The sequence below is a fragment of the Martes martes genome, assembly GCF_963455335.1.
Source record: "Martes martes genome assembly, chromosome: 12".
NCBI classification, from domain to species: Eukaryota; Metazoa; Chordata; class Mammalia; order Carnivora; family Mustelidae; genus Martes; species Martes martes.
The window spans coordinates 94,948,096-94,965,548 of NC_137900.1; the positions used below are offsets into that span (position 1 = coordinate 94,948,096).

Genomic DNA, 17,453 nt, shown 5'->3' on the forward strand with positions numbered 1-17,453 from the left:
CTTAGGATCATTCCTTCATTCAGCGAACATTTATCAGGCACCTGCTGTGTGGTGGGCCCTGTGCTAGGCCTTGAGACACAGGGGTGAGTGAAGCCCGGTCCCTGCCCTCACGGTTCTCCTGGTCCAGTGGGCACAGACGAGCAGCAGGACACAGCAGGAAGGTGGCGCGGTGAGGGAGAGCCTCGCCCTGTGACGGGGGCTTGGGGAGAGGCCCCTCACCAGCAGGAGAATGGTGACAGTCGTGAGACAAACCTGGACTCTGCAAGGCAGAGTCCTCTCCCAGCTGGTTGCTTCTGGCCATAAATGCTGAGGAGCCTGGGAATGTGGCAGGGGCAATTAGGGAGGCTCCCCGGAGGAAGCGGCGTTGAGCTGAGTCGTGAGGATGGGGAAGGCCTGGATGAAGGAGGCACCAGCAGACCCCACTCTGGTCACTGCTGTCTCGGGAGACCCTGCCCTGGAGGCACGTGGCCTGGAGGCAGCGTCAGGCCCCCTTCCTTCCAGAGTCCTTCACGCCTGACCACAAGCCCCTCATGGGGGAGGCGCCCGAACTCCGAGGATTCTACCTGGGCTGTGGTTTCAACAGTGCAGGTGAGTGCAAGGGCCGCCACTTTGCACCCCCGCCCCTGCCCCTCCCAGCTCCCCCAGACAGAGCGGAGGTGGATCCTGGCAAGGGGGTGGTGCGGAGGAGGCTGGCAGGGAGGGGCGAGGTCCTATTAGCAGGTGCACAACACCCCAGGTGTGAGATCCAGGGCTAGGGGAGGGGTGATGCCGGCTGTGGGCGCTGGGTGAGGGCTCCGGGACCACGGCAGACCTCTGGCTTCACCCCTGCCAGGAATGATGCTGGGCGGAGGCTGTGGGCGGGAGCTGGCCCACTGGATTGTCCACGGGCGCCCGGAGAAGGACATGTACAGCTATGATATCAGGCGAGTGTCTACCAGAACCTGTGCCCCAGGATTCGGTAGAGTGGGGTACATGGCAAGGGCTCTTTAGAAAGGAGCCTTCCCTGAAATCCAGAGGGCTTCTTGGAAGAGGTGTCAGCAGGGGCCTGGGGTTGGCAGATCCACGGCCCTTGATAGCTTCCGGGATTTCTTGTGCCAGCGTCCTGCTTGACCCTCCGGATAGCTCCAGGATCAACAACGGGATCACGTCATCCCACTTTGCAGATGGGGCGACTGAGGCCTGGGGAGCAGGAGGGACCGCACGCGTGGCCCAGGAAGCGAGGCTGCACTGGTTATTGTCCGTCCACAGGCGGAGGCTGGGTGGCAGACAGCCCTGAGCAGAGATGCCATCCGGTGATAGGGATAAGTGTGACCCAAGGCCGAGCCATTGCCTCTCTGGGACCCCCGGGTCATGACGCTACGTGCTGCCAGTGTTGGGAGCAGCGAATGCGTCTGGGTCGGTAGTTTGCTCTGAAGCATGTCTGCAAGGAAGCCCAGACAGACCCGAGCCCAGGTGGAGGGGAGCTGACGTCAGAGCTGGGGGCAGCCTGGTCTGCACCACCCTCCGCCGACGGGCAGTGCGGGGGGAGACTCTCCCAGCCACGGCCCGCAGGGTGGGAGCTGAGAGGGCTGGGGTCCACAGGCAGCAGCTTGGAGGGGCCCCCGCTCCACCGTCACTGGTCCCGGCAGACAGCCTCCCTGGGGGGACCCGGGCGGCCCCGTAGGGGTGGTTCAGCTCGTGCCCCCTGCTCTGCTAACCTTGCCCCTTCCTGGCTTGATGAGGACATTACACCCACTGCGGGGGTGGGGTGTGTGTGTGAGGGGGATATCTGGCCCGCACAGAGGCAGACAGACAGACAGACACTGAGATTCCCCGACTGCCACCCCCTCCACGGCGCCTGGCACGGCAGTCTGCGCTGTGGCTGCCTCAGAGCCTGACTGGGGCTGCGCCCACGCTTTCCCAAGAGAGGAATGTTCCAGAAACGATAGCTGTGAGGAGCCTCGGGGACGGGCCGGCCCAAGCCCCTCCTGCTGCAAACAGTGAAAGGAGGCGCCGGTGGGGGCGGCCGCCTGTCTGCTGGTCATGCAGGGCACGAGCCGGAGCCGGGCCGGGCTCTGACCTCCCCGGCAGGCGAGTGCTTCGGCCCTGGAACAGACCCACCCGCCAGGGCTCACCCCGGGCCTCGGGGGGCAGCTTCCCGGTGCCGCGGCGTCCACGGCTGCAGGACGAGGCTGGCCTGCCTGCACCCCTCCTGGGCTGAGGGAGGCCCAGCAGGGAGGGGGTGCACAGTCCTGGAGTCAGCGGGCGGCCTTAGGTCTGGGCTGGCCAAGGCCCCGGCCTGGGCAGAAGGGGGTCTGGGCTTCCCTCCGTCCGTCGGCTGCCTTCCCTGGCAGGAGCATCTCGTGGGCTGGCTTATGGCTCGCAGGCTGGGGCCTGGAGGTCACGGGTTAGGAGGCAGAGGGTACGGGGAGGGAGCCCCTAAGAGCTGGGGCCTGGTGCATCGAGGCGGGGGCAGCGAACTAGTCCAGCCACCCTCGTGGCTCAGGCAGGTGGTTTTCCCATCTGTGGGTTGGGAGCAGTGACCCACCTTTCAGCAGAGTGCGTCTGAGTCTCGTATGCACGGTGCTCACCCCAGTGCTTGGCCTGGGCAGGGTCTGGAGTGCGAGCTGTGATTTTTAGCGCAACTCATTGGGGTCCCAATAAGTGGGGAGGAGGAGTCATTCCTTCTCTGAGTGAGGAGGGTGGCTGGACCCTAGCCCTGGCTTTGGCCCTGGCCGCAGGCCCCCTGCCCACCTGCTCATGGGATGGACACCGCGGCCAGGTCTGCGTGGACACAGGGCGTGGTCCATTCCCCTGCCGGTCTCCAGTCGTGCTCCGGCTGAACTTGAACCCGCGTCCCTGCCATGCGCACACGGGCACAGATATGAGCGGAGAGGCAGGCGGTGCTGGCCGGCGGGACGCCAGCCGGAGGGGTCACATCTGTCAGTGTTGGGATCACCCAGGCCTGCCCTGGGTCCGGCTTCCTCTAACGTCCTGGAGGCCTAAAGAAGGAACCCAGCTCCCCAGACCCCCCAGCTGCCTATCCCCATTCTCGTCCAGGACTCACACCCTCAAAGCTGATGGGAGGGTCAGGAGTCCCATCCCAGGAGAACCACGTCAGCTCCTAGTGACTGGCGGGAGTCACCAGAGTGGCCATCAGCGGAGGCCAGACCTCCCAGCCTCCTGCCTCCCCATCTCCGCCCCTCCAACGGCGGCTGCGGATTTCCAGACCCACGCCCTGCACACCGCTTCTCGTCCAGGAACCGTCCCCAGACCCTTGGCCCAGCTCCGTGGCTCCCTCGCCCTCCTCTCCCTCCAGGGGCTGCGGGGTGAACAGCGAGGTTCCCGCAGACATTCCCGCAGACTCGCGCTCAGCCCTGGTCCTGCACCAGACGGGAGCTCCGGGCATCCTCGGGATGCCTAGTGATAGTATCCGCAGTCCTAGGCTCCTGTCTGTAGCTTCACCCCTGCCCCAGGCAGAACGTTGCTCTCTAGAACTGTGTGCAGAGTAAGCGTCAGTTAGCCCTGACGAGGCTGGGACAGGGATCACTGGGAGGATGAAACACGGACAAGGACCTAGGGCCTGGGGGATGCGTGAGATGCCAGCAGGTGGACAGTGGGGGGAGGGACAGCCGGGGTGGCGGGTCCGAGCGGGGGTCTGAGAGTGGGTATGTGCGGGGGTGGGGCTGGGGGCCCCGGACACAGGTGGGCCGGCGGCTGTGCAGTCGGCTGGGGCAGCCACGGCTGTCCACGGAGACCAGATGGACCAGCCGCTGGGAGGCTCTGACTGCTGTGGCCTCAGGAAGGCTGGAGGGAGCCTGGTGTGGTGGGCGGGGGTCGCAGTGAGGAGAGCCCCGGCAGGAGAGCAGAGCCCGGCCCCCCTGCTGAGCCCACGCCTCGGGGAGGACTCTGGCGGAGGGGTGAGGGTCCAGCTTTGTCCTGGATCCCGGGCCAGCCCTCCCGTCCCGGGCCCGTGCAGCAGTGACGGGCCCCTCCATCCGCGACAGGCGCTTCCATCCCCGGCTCACGGACCACCGCCGCTGGATCCGAGAGCGCAGCCACGAGTCCTACGCCAAGAACTACTCTGTGGTCTTCCCCCACGACGAGCCCCTGGCGGGACGCAACATGAGGACCGACCCCCTGCACGAGGTACGGCCCCCTGACGAGCGCGGTGACCCGCAGGACGCCCACGGGACTGGGGTGACCGGAGGGCATGTGGCGCCCCAGCTGCTGGGCAGGCGAGGCGATGGGGGGCTCGGTCATTCCCAGGGTCTTCCCGGCAGAATGTGCTCAGAGCCCTTGCTGGCTGCTGGTGGCAGGGCCCCGGAATGGCAGGTGCGTTGGTGGGTGTCAGCATCAGCAGGTCCCATGTCAGAGGAGGGTGTGCCGTGGAGACGTGCTCCTGCTCGGGGTGGGGGGTGGTGGAGGGGGGCTGTTTCGGCTGCCTTTCCTCCCTGGCCAGCTTCTACCTGTATGATAAAACCCACCATCGGATGCCCTTCCTGGGGCCTGGCCCTGTGCACTCTCGCGGGCCCCCCCAAAGGCCAGGCACCTGCCCTGTGCCCCCAGCCTTTGCAAGCTCTGCTTCTCTGTGGCCGTGGGCTGGGGAGCTGTGCTGTCGTGTCTCTGGTTCCTGAGCGGAGCCCAGAGCCTGACTCATACTACTGTTCAGGGGACGTTTGTTGAATGGGTAGATGAGGGGGGAGGCAGGAGGGGCAGGCTCCGGGAGCAGGGAGTGTCGAGCTGAATAAAGGAACCTCCTTCATCTGGGACTCCAGGACCTGGACCCCAGAGGGACCCAGTGTCCCCTGCACCTCCTGGGGAGAGGCCCAAAGACATCAGTGGTTCCCGGGCTGCCCTGCCCTTTGGCTCAGCTTAGGGGGCCAGCAATGGTCTCGGACCCCACACAGACTCCGGCTCTCCCCAGCCTGCCCGGGTCTTTATTCACCCTGCATGGATCCTGAGGGCTCCATGGCCTCCCCAGCGAACATAGGGCTTGCTTGGCTGGCCGTGGAAACAGGGGGGCTCATAACGACTGCTCAGAAGTGCACAGCTTTGCCCGAAGGGCACGCGCAGGAGCCAGCTCACCCCGTGCCCAGGGAGGAGTTTGAATCCCCTCACGATTCCGCCTTCCCACGCTGTCAGCCCTGCCCATGACGCGTCCCGGCCATGCATTGTTTTATTAGAAGAGCCTAGCCCCCCTGTTTCCCTCCTGGGGAGGGGACTCTCCCCCGATGCACACGCCTCTGCCACTCACTGCAGGTGATCTTTTGTGTCCTCAGCTGCTGCCCCCGTGGATGTCCGAAGAGGACATTTCTGGGGTGTCACCGGTTGGCAGTGTTACCTTGGCCCCTTCCCTCCCTGCTCGGGGTCTGGGTGGCCCACGGGAAGCCGCAGAGGCGGCCGGTCCAGAGCCTCGGGACCCCGGCCAGCCCCAGCTTCTGGAGCTGCTCAGCCTGGGGCTCCGGCCCCGTTGCCTGTTGGGCGGGGCCGCAGGTGGACACAGGCCCCTTCCAAACGCGAGCGGCGGTTGTCTTTCCTTCCCCAGACCAAATTGATTTTCAAAGAAATCTGCCGCTCTAGGACTTTACTGTGTCCTTGCGATATTGTGACTTAGAATAAGGAATAGGTACGGTCTCTGTCCAGTTCCCTGTCTGGTAGGAAGGTCCGAACCCTTGGAATTTCCTAAGTGATGAGAGCCATAAAGGTGCCTTTTGTTACGTTAATAGTGGCTTTGGGCCCAACCTAAGGAAGGAGGCTGCCTGCCAGGGAACCCGGCTGGAAGCCGCGCAATTAGGGGACCGGAACGTCCTGTTCTACCCCTGGCCTCTGGGGAGGAAGGGGGGGCGGCAGGTGGACTCAATCACCAGTGGCCACTGCTTCCATCAGTTGTGCCTGTGTAATGACGCCTTCCTAAAAACCCCAAAGGAGGGGCACAGAGAGCTTCTGGGCTAGGGAGCCCGTGGAGATTTGGGCAGAGTGGCGCCCGGAGGGGCCCGGAAGCCCTACACCCTCCCCCACACTTGGCCTGACGTCCCGCTTGTCCCGCTTGTGTCTGGCTGTCCCTGAGCTCTAACCTCCTGCAGTGCACCGGCGATCCAGGGGGTGAAACAGCCTCGGAGCCGTGTGAGCTGCTCTAGTGAATCTGTGCCACCCGAGTTGGGGGGCCTGGCCCCCGGCCGGAGCACAGGTGACAGCCCAGAGTGGGGGTCAGCCCTGAGGGACGTGGCCCCCACCCGGGGACTCTGATACCGTCCCGGGGCAGACAGCATTGGAACGGAGCCGGATTCTTGGACACAGTCCTGGTGTCTGAGAATTGCTCGGTGTTGCGGGGGTGGTCCCCGCACGCAGGCACGTGTGAGCTGGGCCCAGGAAACCAATTTAGGCTGCTACATTTTTGTCTCGCGGTGAAGGACACATAAAATTTGCCATTTCAACCGCGTTGAAGCGCATGATTCAGGAGATAAGGACATTCACGATGCTGTGCGGCCATCACCGCCCTGGAAAGGGGACCGCGTGCCCGTGACGCAGGGCTTCCCCATTCTCCCCGCCCCCGGCCCCGCCTAGAAAAACCACCCCCGGGTTTTTCTGTCTCTGCGGTGGGCATTGCATGTGAGGGAAGCCGAGCGACACGTGACCTTCCTTTCCCGGCCCGTGTGCTAGAGGCTCGCCCGTGGTGCGGCGCGTGTCGGACGCCACTGCTCTTCAGGGCCGGGCCCTGCTCTGCCGAGCGGAGTCACCGCGCTCGGTCACCGACCGTCTGCTGCTGGGCGGTTGCCACCTGCTGCTGTGGGCAGGGGTGCGCAGAGCCCCGTTGTGTCCCTGTTGTCACTTCTCTTGGGGCGGGGGGGGCACCTAGGAGGGAGACTGCTGGCCTCTTCCCACTGTTGGAACAACACAGCGCAGACGGGGCTTGCTGAGACCATAGACATCCCTTCTCCCTGTTCTGGAGCCCGGGAGGCCCAGAGCCCGGTGCTGCTGCCCGGCTGCAGGTGCAGCCCGTCTTCCTACTGCCCAGGGCTGCCGTCTTGCTGTGTCCACCCTGTTGGGGGCGGCACTGCCGGGCCCTCCCACCCTGGGATCAGGGCCCCACCCCATGACCGCACTCCACCCTAACCCCTCCTCATGGGCCCTGTCTCCAAATGCAGCCCCACTGCGAGTTAGGGCTTTAACATAGGAGTTTGGGGGTGCAATTCTGTCCCTAGGAGAAGGTCTCTCAGTAGGCTGGGACTCTTGGAGTGGGGCAGGGGGAGCTGGGGCGGGGCTCTGGGGCAGGCATGGGGTCCTGGGTCCCACCTCGAGGACCTCGTTGCCCTCTGCTCCCTGGGGGGTCACTGGCTGCCCTGCCTGGGGGTAGTCTGGCCCGGCCTGAAGGGTGCTTGTTCCCCACCCCTACCCAGGAGCTACTCGCCCGAGGCTGTGTGTTCCAGGAGCGACAGGGCTGGGAGCGGCCGGGATGGTTTACTCCCCAAGGCACAGCTCCGGTGAGTAGGCCCCCTGGGCCGGGTCCCCCTCCACGACCGTCCCCCATCCCACCTGCGGCTGCCAGCCCAGGTGGGGTCTGTGGGGAGGGTGAGTCATCTTGTGTGCAGGAAGGCTGAGCCCCTGCGGCTCTGCCCTAAGCCCCTCCCCTGCTGATGTCCCCCGGGGCTGTCATTCATGGCCCCAGCAGCCAGGCCTTCTGGGGCTCTGAGAAGCCTGGGGCCCGGAGAACGCTGGTGTGCCACAGTGAGGAGGCCGTGCACAACGCAGCCCCCGCCCGTGTGTAGGAGAAATTAGCGCGTCTTCTCATAATTTTGTTCATATATTTTTGGCAACTGCAACTGGTATTTTATGTTAGTAGGAGGACTTAGCCCCAAATTAGGCATTCTGCGTTAGTTTGTAAGTTGGGATTTCACAGCCTCCTGGCCTCTGGTGCCCTCCTGGGGGCTCCCCCCGCCCCCCCATGCCTCCCATTGGCCCCGGGGCCGTCAAAAGAGAAGCCGCGCCGTCCCGCCCATAAAGCTCGGGGCTGGGGTCTGCTGGAGCAGGTGTGGTGATGCTTCCAGCTCAGTCGGAGGGAGAGTATTTGATCCAGATTTGTGCAAACTGAGATCCCTCTCCCGCTGCTCTGTTTCCCAGTCCCCTTCCTGCGCAACCTCCTCCCATCTCCATAGCAACCCAGGGCCCAAGGCCGCTCCCAGGGCATCCTGAGGCAAGCGAGGCAGAAAGCAGAGCTCGCTACGGCCCAGCGGTCACTGGCCCCGTCTCCCATCGGCCTGTAGAGACCCTTGCTCCCTGCCCAGGAGCACGGAGCTCCCCTCGAGGTCCGAATCACTGCAGGGACAGGCAAACCGTGAGACACCTGAGGACAGAGGAGACAGGCTCTCGAAGATGCTGGGGGGCAGGCCTGTCCCCAGGAGGCTGAGAGGCTGGGGCCACGAGGACAGGATGGGCCTTGGGCAGAGCCCTTTGCATGCCAGCTGGCCTGTCCCATGGGAGAATAGAGGACACCGGAGCAGGGATCGGGACCATTCCCTTGATCTGGAGATGGGCAGGCTCTGCACCTTCTCACCTGGGAGGGCACGAGGTGACATCCAAATCCCGGATGCCCGGCCAGGCTACAGCGACCTGGAATGTCCGTTCTGGGGCCTCAGGGGCCTGTGGGAGCTGCACCTGCTGGGCAGAGAGATGACTGTGCAGAGGCCCCGCCCCAGATGCCAGGGCTTGAGGGGGTTCCCAGGGCAGCCGAGCGGCCCAGCGCAGTCAGAATCTTGCACTCGGCTCTTGCTGGGGAAAGGAGGCTGGGCGGGGTGGCCGTGCTGCCAGGTGACAGCCGACCGGCTCACTCAGAAGCGGCAGGGGTGGGGCGGGGCCTCTTGGCTTGTGGGCATCTCAGAGCTGCTGACAGGTGCAGGACAGGCCACGGCAAGTGGCCGCGGAGGACTCAGCCTCTGGGGCCCACCTGCCCCCAGGTCTATGCCAGGCCTGTCTGGTCCTTGCTTGTGACCTAGGGCAAGCTAGAAGCTCTCTGCCTCCATTTCCCGTCTATAGAAAGGAGCTCCGTCCCTGGAAGCCTGAGGCCCTCGGAGCGTGGTGTGGTCCTGATTGCCATGGCAATGGCGTTGGACCCTCAACTCTGTCGCCCTCAATGGGCTGGTGCCGGGGCCTTATCCCGCTGCCTTAGCCTTGCCCCGAAAGCCCTGACGGGGGCCCTGAGCGACCCCTTGCCTCCCCGTCAGCCCTGGTCTCTCCCAACCCTGCCCCCACCCAACTTGCTCTCCGTCCTTCTGGGCCCCAACGGCACAGCCCGACACCGGCTCTCAGACCCACCACCAGGGTGATTAGGGTGTCATCCCAGGGAGGGATCACGGACGGCCTGAGCCCCGTCCCCTCCCCCGCCCCCGCACGCACAGCACAGCCCTCCAGAAGGCGGCTCGGTGAGGTTGGACCAGATCGTCCGCTCCATGCCCGCCCCATGCCCGCCCCTGTGGGAGCCGGCTCCCTGCCCGCCAAGCCGAGCGCGTGTGTGTGCGCGTATGCGTGTGCGTGCGCGTGTAGGGAAGGACAGAGGGAAGGGAGGAGTAGGAGGACGGTGACACATGTGTCGTCCCCCAGGTTCTGCAGTACGACTACTACGGGGCCTACGGAAACCAGGCGCACAGAGACTACGCCTACGGCCGCCTGCTTGGGGACGAGTACACGTTCGACTTTCCGCCGCACCACGACGTGGTCAGTGCCCAGCCCCCCACCCCCATCCCTGGTGGAGCCGGAGGCTCTGGGGGCTCCGTCCTGTGCACCCCTATGCTTGGCTGACTCTGTTTTGAGGAGAATTCAGTGATGTTTCCCCCGCTGCCCTGCTCCGTACCGAGGCTTGGCCTGGCCCGCGGATAGGCCTGAGGACAGCATTACTGCTTCATGCAGCCGGGACGGGCTGGCTGTGTGGCCCCAGGCCAGGGGCTGCCCCTCTCTGAGCCTCGACCCCCCTGCCCTGGAGCTGTTCTGCGGTGAGCTCGTGCGAGACCATGTGAGTGACTCGCTCCTTCCTCCAGGCCCAGCGTGGTGGGTTCCCTCCCTCTTGCAGCGTAGATCCAGGATACGGAGAGCCCAGACGGGCCCCTCCAGGGGACAAGCAGAGGGTCCACGGTCTGGGGTCTGCTTAGGGTACTCCCGGCTGCAGAAGTGGGCAGCTGAGCCTGGTCAGATGGCGAACCCGGCCGCTCATTGCCCCGGCCTGAGTGCCTGACTCCAGCTCCGGGGGGGTGACAAGGACTTGGGGCCTGACCACCCCCCGTAGTCTGCACCACGCAGAGACGTTTTCATGGGTGGCTTCCGCAGAAAACGACACCAGCTTCCTTGCCGAGCGGCCCAGCCATTTGGTAAAGGGATCACCCAGCAGAACAGGGACCAGCTCTTGTCCCGGTGGCTGCCCCCGGGGCAGGAGCACGGCCTCAGCCGCCCCCTAATGTGGGGGCCTGGGAGGCGGCCCCAGGGGGCAGGCGGCCAGCCGGCTTCCTGGGTGTGAGCCTACGAGACCACCTGGGGCCCGGGCTCAGTGGGGCCCTGCCCCCTGATTAACACTCTGCTGTCGCCATCTCGAAACTGTGCATACTTTTGGAACCGCGGTCCGCAGTTCCGTTTTGCACCGAGCCTCACAAAGCCTGCAGGTGGTCCCGTGGCCTCCCCCAAGCTCGTTCTCCCGGCGGAGGCTCGGGGGAGGGCCTGGGAAGTGGAGGCAGGAGGCACGTGCCTCCAGAAGCTCCCGGAATCCCGGCGCCGCCTCTCGGGGCACGAGGGGGCTCCCGTCTGGCGCTTCAGCACCCACACCGCCTAGGGCCGGCAGGACGTCTGGCCCTCGGGGACGTGGGAGCCCCGAGGGGATGCCAGCTTGGCTGGGTGGCTTCAGTCAGCCCCCGCAAATGCGCCTGAACGGTCCCAAAGGATGAAACATGCACTTGTTCTGGGCGCTGGCACCTCCCCAGCCCGGGGAGACGAGACTCAGCCCGGAGACTGGTCTGGGTTTGCTCTGCAGCCCCGGCAGCGTCAGCGAGGCTCCCGCGGAGCCTGACCTGACGGGTGCGGGAGCGCCCCAGAGGGGAGGGGTGTCTGCAGAGGGTGGAGGCGGGGGGGCTCCGGAGTGGCGCGGGCCAGGTGGGGGCTCAGCTCTCCTGGGGAAGCCTGACCAGGGCCTTGACTGCTTTCCCTGGTGTAATTGTCCTCACCACTCACTCCGATACACCCACGCGGTACCCCCGGACACGGAGCCGGACCAGACGTGCACCGCTAGACCGACCTGGCCCCGGGGCACGTCTGCGGCCTTCCCGCTGCGGCGCCCCCCACCGACCTCGTCCCCTTCCCGGGCTTCAGAGGGCGCTGAGCGCGAGGAGGCTCGCGGCAGTTTCCTTGTCCGGGTTGGTGGATGGACTGTGGGGTGGGAGGAGGGGACACGGGTCCCTGACGCACAGTGAGTGGTCGGTCGGGGGCAACTCTGCTGCCAGAGTTTCATCTTCTGCCGTCAAAATCAGGTTGGCACCTGGGCTTGGCAGCTAGGTGACGTGTTCAGAGCAAAGAACCTGGGGCACGGTGACGGGAGACCAAGGAGAAAAACACGCGGATAACGGGGAGGACCTGGCTGGGGCATCTGCAGCAGGGCTGTCAGGCTCTTTTGTTTTGTTTTGTTTTAAAGAGTTATTTATTTATTTATTTAACAGACAGAGATCACGAGCAGACAGAGAGGCAGGCAGAGAGAGCGAGAGGGGGGAAGCAGGCTCCCTGCTGAGCAGAGAGCCCGATGTGGGGCTCGATCCCAGGACCCTGAGATCATGACCCGAGCCCAAGGCAGAGACTTTAACCCACTGAGCCACCCAGGCGCCCCAAGTCAAGCTCTTTTTTTTAAAACAAAACAAAACAGCTTAATCGAGATAGAATTCCCGTTCCATACAACCTGTCCATTTCAAGCATACAGTCCCGTGCTTGTTAGTGGCCTCACGGGGCAGAGCAGCCGTCCCCACAAGCGGGTGTTAGAGCACTTTTGTCTACCTGCAGAACAAACCCGGCCCGCTAGCCAGCACCCCTGCCCCCCACCCTCTCCCCACCGCATGCCCAGCCACAGGCAGCCACTAAGCTCCTTCTGTCCCTACAGATTCACCTCGCTGGGACATTTTAGGGCATGGTCTTTCGTGCCTGGCTTCTTTCACCTGGCACGGAAGGTTCCAGGTCCATCCACGTTTTCGGGCGTATCCGGGCATCTTTGCTCCATGCTCTGGGACTCTTCCATCCCACAGACATGCTACAGTGTGTGGTCGGACACTCGAGCTATGTCCACATTTCGGCTGCTGTGAACAGTGCCGCTAGGATCGTGCATGGACGGGTGTTCGTGTGCACCTAGGTGTTCATTTCTCGTGGGTACATGCTAGCAGTGTTGGTGGATGCCGGCAATTGCTGGGTCATGGGGGAACTCACCACTTAACGTGTTGAGGACCTGCCAAGCGTTTTCCAAAGCAGCTACGCTGTTTCACACCCCGCCCACGTGCGGAGGGTTCTGACTTCTCCACGGCCTCGCCACCACTTACGACTCTTTGATCCTAGCCGTCCTGGTGGGTGTGAAGTGGAGAGTCTCTCCTCGGGGTTTTGAGTTGCACTTCCCTACCGACCGATGACGCGGAGCATCTTCCCATGTGCTCACTGGCCATTCCTCCGTCCGCTTTGGAGAAATGTCTATGCAGATACCTTGCTCGTTTTAAATGAGGTTGTTGGTCTTTTCACTGAGTCAGAAGAGTTCTCGTTCTATTCAGGGTACACGTCTCTCTCCAGATTTATGCCTGGCACGTATCCTCTCCCGCTCTGTGGGTTGTCTTCCCTTCCTTGGTGGTGGTGTTGGCAGCACACAAAAGGTCTCAGTTCTGGCCAAGTCCAACTGATGGGTTGTTCCTTTTTCTGCTTGTGCTTCTGCTTCCGAAGGGCATTTCCTAACACCCTTTTCCAAGGCCACGAAGATGGATGCGTATATTTTCTCCTAAGAATTTTGTGGTTTTAGCTCTTATTCTTAGGTCCGTGACCCACTGTGACTAGGGTCTGTGTATGGTGTGAGGAAGGGGTCCAACTTCCTTTCTTGCGTGCGGCCGTCCAGCTGTGTCGGCGCTGCGTGTTGAAGATCACTGCTTCCCCCTGGCCGTGGCCTTGGCGTCCCCGTGGGAAATCAGTGGGCCATAACCGTGAGGGCTTATTTCCGGACCGTCAGCCCCATGCCAGTGATCTGTATGCGTGTCCTGTGTTAATGCCCTCCGTCTCGATTACAGTATTGTAATGAGTCTTGAATCGTGAAGCATGAGTCTCTTCCTTCTCAAGATTGTTGTAAGTATTCTGGGTCCCTTGCATTGCCGTATGCATTTTAGGATCAGTTTGTCCTTTTCTGCCAAGAAGCCAGCTGCGATTTTAGTGGGGATTGTGTGGAATCTGGATCAATTTGGAGAGCATTGTCATCTTGGCCGTAGTCAAGTCTTCATTTTGTAAACATGGGACGTCTTTCCTTTCATTTAGGTCTTCTTAGTTTCTTTCAAAAATATTGCCGAGTTTTTATAGTATAAGTTTTGCACTTGTTTTGTTAAATTTATGTGCGAGTATCTACAAATCCTTTTTGATGGTGTAAGTGGAATTATTTTCTTAATTTCATTTTTGATTGTCCATTGTTAGTGAAATGAAGAATAAAACAATAGTTTGTATTTCTCTGTTGTACACTGACCTTGTGTCCTGCCACTTTGTTGAACTATTTTGTTAGTTTTAATAGTTGTTTGGTGGGTTCCTAGGATTTTCTATATGCAAGATCATGTCACCTGCAAATAGAGATCGTCTTGCTCCTTCTTTTCCAAGCCTGATGCCTTCTATTCCTTTTTCTAGCCTCATTGCTGTACTGACTAGAAACTCCAGTACGGTACTGAGTGGAAGTAGCAGATCAAACAGCTATCTTGTTTCCAATCTTAGGAGGGGCATTTTCAGTCTTTCCCTGTTATAGTGTAATGTCGGCTGTGGAATTTTTGTGCATGCTTTTAATCAGGCTGAGGAAGTTCCTTCCTATTCCTGGGTTATTGACTGTTTTTATGATGAAAGGTGTTGGATTCTATCAAGTACTTTTTTTTTAGCATTTATAGGGATGATCATATAGTTTCTGTTTTGTGTTCCTTTCCATCAGCTCATCTGGGGATGACCGACCAACCTCCCATTCCCAGGAGAAATCCCTCTTGATTGTGGTGTGTGTTCATTCTTACATGTTGTCGGAGTTGGTTCAGTAGTATTTTCTTGAGGGTATTTGTATCTGTTTTCATGAGGGATATTGGCCTCATTTTCCTAGGGGCGTCTTTGACCACTTTTGGCATTAGGGTAATGCTGGCCTTGTGGAACAAGTTAGGAAGTATTTCTTACTCTTATGTTTTTGTTTTTTTTTTTAATTTTGCGAAGACTCAGCGTTAATTCTTCTTTGAATGTTTGATAGAATTCACCAAGGAAGCCATCTGGGCCTGGGATTTTCTTTATAGGGAGTTTGAGTTATTAACCCAATCTCGTTTTGTTATGAATCTGTTCAGATTTTCCATTTCTTCTTCAGCTTTTGTTACTTGTGTCTTTCTAGGAATTCATGCATTTCCTATCTCACATGTTTTGGACGGGTACGTGTGCTATTCCCTTATAATCTTTTTATTGCTGTAGGGTGGGTAGTGATGTCCCCTCTTTCATTCCCGATTTAGTACTTTGAGTCCTCACTCTTGTTTTCTTTGTGAGTCGAACTGAAGGTCTGTCAATTTTGTTGATCCTTCCAAAGAACCAACTTTGCTTTTGCTGATTTTCTCAACTTTCCTATTCCCTTTTTTCACTTAATTCCATTCTAGTCTTTATTGTATCTTTCCTTCAGCTTGCTTCTTTCCTTCCCTTCCATCTTTCCTTCGCTCTTCTTTTTCCAGTGTCTCCAAGAGGGAAGCTGAGGCATCCATTTGAGGATTTCTTTTCCACGGAGGCATTTGCAGCTGTGAGGTCTCTGTGAGCACGGCCCTGACTTCGTTCTCTCCAGTTCTATGTACTGCATTTCCACTGGCATCCTTCTCAATGTATTTTCCAACTCCCCGTGAATGTTTGCATTGATCCTTTGGTTATTCAGGAGTGTGTTGGTTAATGTCACTTATATGTGATCTCTCCAATTTTCCTCCTACTGTCGACTCCTAATGAAATTCCATTGTGCTCCAAGAACATGCTGTGTGTGATCTTAATCCTTTTGAACGTACTGCCTTTTTGATGGCGTATGAGCCACCCTGGAGAGCGTTCCCTGTGCTTGAGAAGAATGGTCATGGTGTGCTCCAGCTGGGAGGGCCAAAGGGGGCCCTAAGAGCAGGTGTGCAGCAAAGAGCCCTGCAAAGAGCCCATGCTCCCCAGAGGAGGCACATCTCAGAGCTCTCACAGCATCCCTCCTCCGTGGAACTTTACAGATCAAGAAGGAGTGTCTGGCCTGCAGAGGGGCTGCTGCTGTGTTCAACATGTCCTACTTCGGGAAGTTCTACCTGGTGGGCTTGGATGCGAGGAAGGCTGCCGACTGGCTGTTCTCTGCTGATGTCAACCGACCCCCAGGTATGACCTCCAAAGGACCATGCTCCTTTCCCACTCCAGTGCCAGGAAGAACTCCAAGGACAGCGCTCTGGGCACCTACGCTGGCCGGCTGAACCTGTCCCCTCTGGGCTCCTCTAGCTCATGGCTCTGCCCCTGAGGCTGGCCCCATGCCCCTGCATCTGGACCCCTCTGCCCTCATTGCCAAGTCCCAGCCCTTAGGCCCCCTGCACCTTCTTCTATCCCGCCTCCTGCCCTTCCTTCCCCTCCTCCCTCCCTCCTTCTCCTTTACTTTGTTCCAGAAAGGATACAAGGCAGCAGGCCTTCAGGAAATGTCTCCTAAGACTGTCACCCCCATAGGAATGCTCTCCCCAGACAAGGTTTCCAGAATGAAATGAAAATACAGGATGCTCAGATAAATTTGAGTCTCAAGAAAAGAAGGAACAATGTTTACCTGTAGGTGTAATATTTCGGATCTTCATCTCCTTTCATATTACCTACGCTCCACCCACATGTCCATCCACCTAAAAACTCAACCCATCCCCTCTGTATTAGTGTCCTGGGACTGCTATAACGAAACACCCAAACTGGTGGCTGTAAATAAGCAAACCATGTTGTCTTACAATCCAGAGGCCAGAAGGTCACGATCAAGGTGGCAGCAAGGCTGTGCTTGCTCTGAGACCATGGGTAGGACCGTCAGTAGCCTCTCCAGCTCCTGGCGGGGCCGATGGTCCTTGGGGTTCCTTGGCTGTGGGTGCGTCCCTGCGGTCTCCGCCTCGATGTCACACAGGCATCTCGCTGTGTTTTCTTCTTCCTGTAAGGGCACCATCATACTGGATCAGGGCCCGCCTTAAAGACCATCTTAATGCGATTACATCTGCAAAGCCCTGTTTCCAAATAAGGTCACGTTCACGGGTACTCGGGGTTGGGATGTCAACATATCATTTTGGGGGGACACAAAGCCCATTACACCAGTTCCCCAGCCAACCAACCCATCTACCCACGTACGCATGCACCCCCTGCTCACCTCCTCTTAGAAGCTCCTGCTGATCCACACACTGCCTTCTGCCCCCCAAGCCCCGCCCAGCACCCCTCCATCCACTTTCCCCTTCCCCCCCTCCTCATTCATCCATCTGTCTAGTCATTCATTCAGAACACATTGGGAGCCTCAGCTCAGCCAGCATGGGCGCCCCAGAGTGAGTGAGACAGCATCCCTGCTCCTGAGAACCTTCCAGCATGGTGGTGGGTGGGATGGGAGGAGTCCAGGTCCCAGCTCAAGGCATTTCAAGAAGAAAGAACCTCCACTCAGGACCCTTCCTCCTCGGGGGACAGCAGCACTGGGGGACCTGCCCTTCCCTCTCTGGGTCACTGGGTCGTGGTGGCGTCACTGCATGGAGAGGCCTTTTGAGGGCCTCCTGTCACGCGGTTATGTAGACTTGGGAGTGCCGAGAGGCTGCCCGGCTGAGCGGCTCACACAGCCTGGGTTTTCCTCCTGCCCCCAGGCTCCACGGTGTACACCTGTATGCTGAACCACAGGGGCGGCACCGAGAGCGACCTGACCGTCAGCCGCCTGGCCCCCAGCTCCCAGGCCTCCGCCCTGGCCCCTGCATTTGAAGGTGAGCGGTGTCCCGCCGGTGGAGCCGTGTTGGGGTTCGTGGCTGCTGCTGGTGGGCGGACGGGGAGGGCTGCAATTCCCTATTGTGCTTGCAGCGGATGGGACTTGGGGGACGAGAGGTCTCGGTTCAGGCTGAACGTCGGCTTTGTTCCGGCAGTGACACTGAGCTCTAGTGCTCCGTGGTTCTGTCTTTGAACCTGTCCAGACCGCCGTGTTTCAGAGCAGCCACGCCGTGGGGGTGCTCAGCGCGTCTGCCCAGAACAGAGTGAGCCGGGGGGGGAGGCTCACTTGGAGA

The 17,453-nt window shown here is 60.3% G+C and overlaps 1 protein-coding gene across 3 annotated transcripts in view; it reads left to right on the forward strand.

The window, feature by feature from the left end:
- SARDH (sarcosine dehydrogenase) overlaps nucleotides 1-17,453 on the forward strand; it is a 61,203-nt gene that overhangs the window by 17,019 nt on the left and 26,731 nt on the right. For all 3 annotated transcript variants that reach the window (XM_080819831.1, XM_080819830.1, XM_080819832.1), the window contains 7 exons: nucleotides 502-588; nucleotides 833-923; nucleotides 3,987-4,128; nucleotides 7,380-7,463; nucleotides 9,577-9,690; nucleotides 15,429-15,567; nucleotides 17,046-17,159. In XM_080819831.1, the coding sequence (XP_080675957.1) occupies nucleotides 502-588; nucleotides 833-923; nucleotides 3,987-4,128; nucleotides 7,380-7,463; nucleotides 9,577-9,690; nucleotides 15,429-15,567; nucleotides 17,046-17,159 (771 nt within the window). The remainder of the gene's footprint in view (nucleotides 1-501; nucleotides 589-832; nucleotides 924-3,986; nucleotides 4,129-7,379; nucleotides 7,464-9,576; nucleotides 9,691-15,428; nucleotides 15,568-17,045; nucleotides 17,160-17,453) is intronic.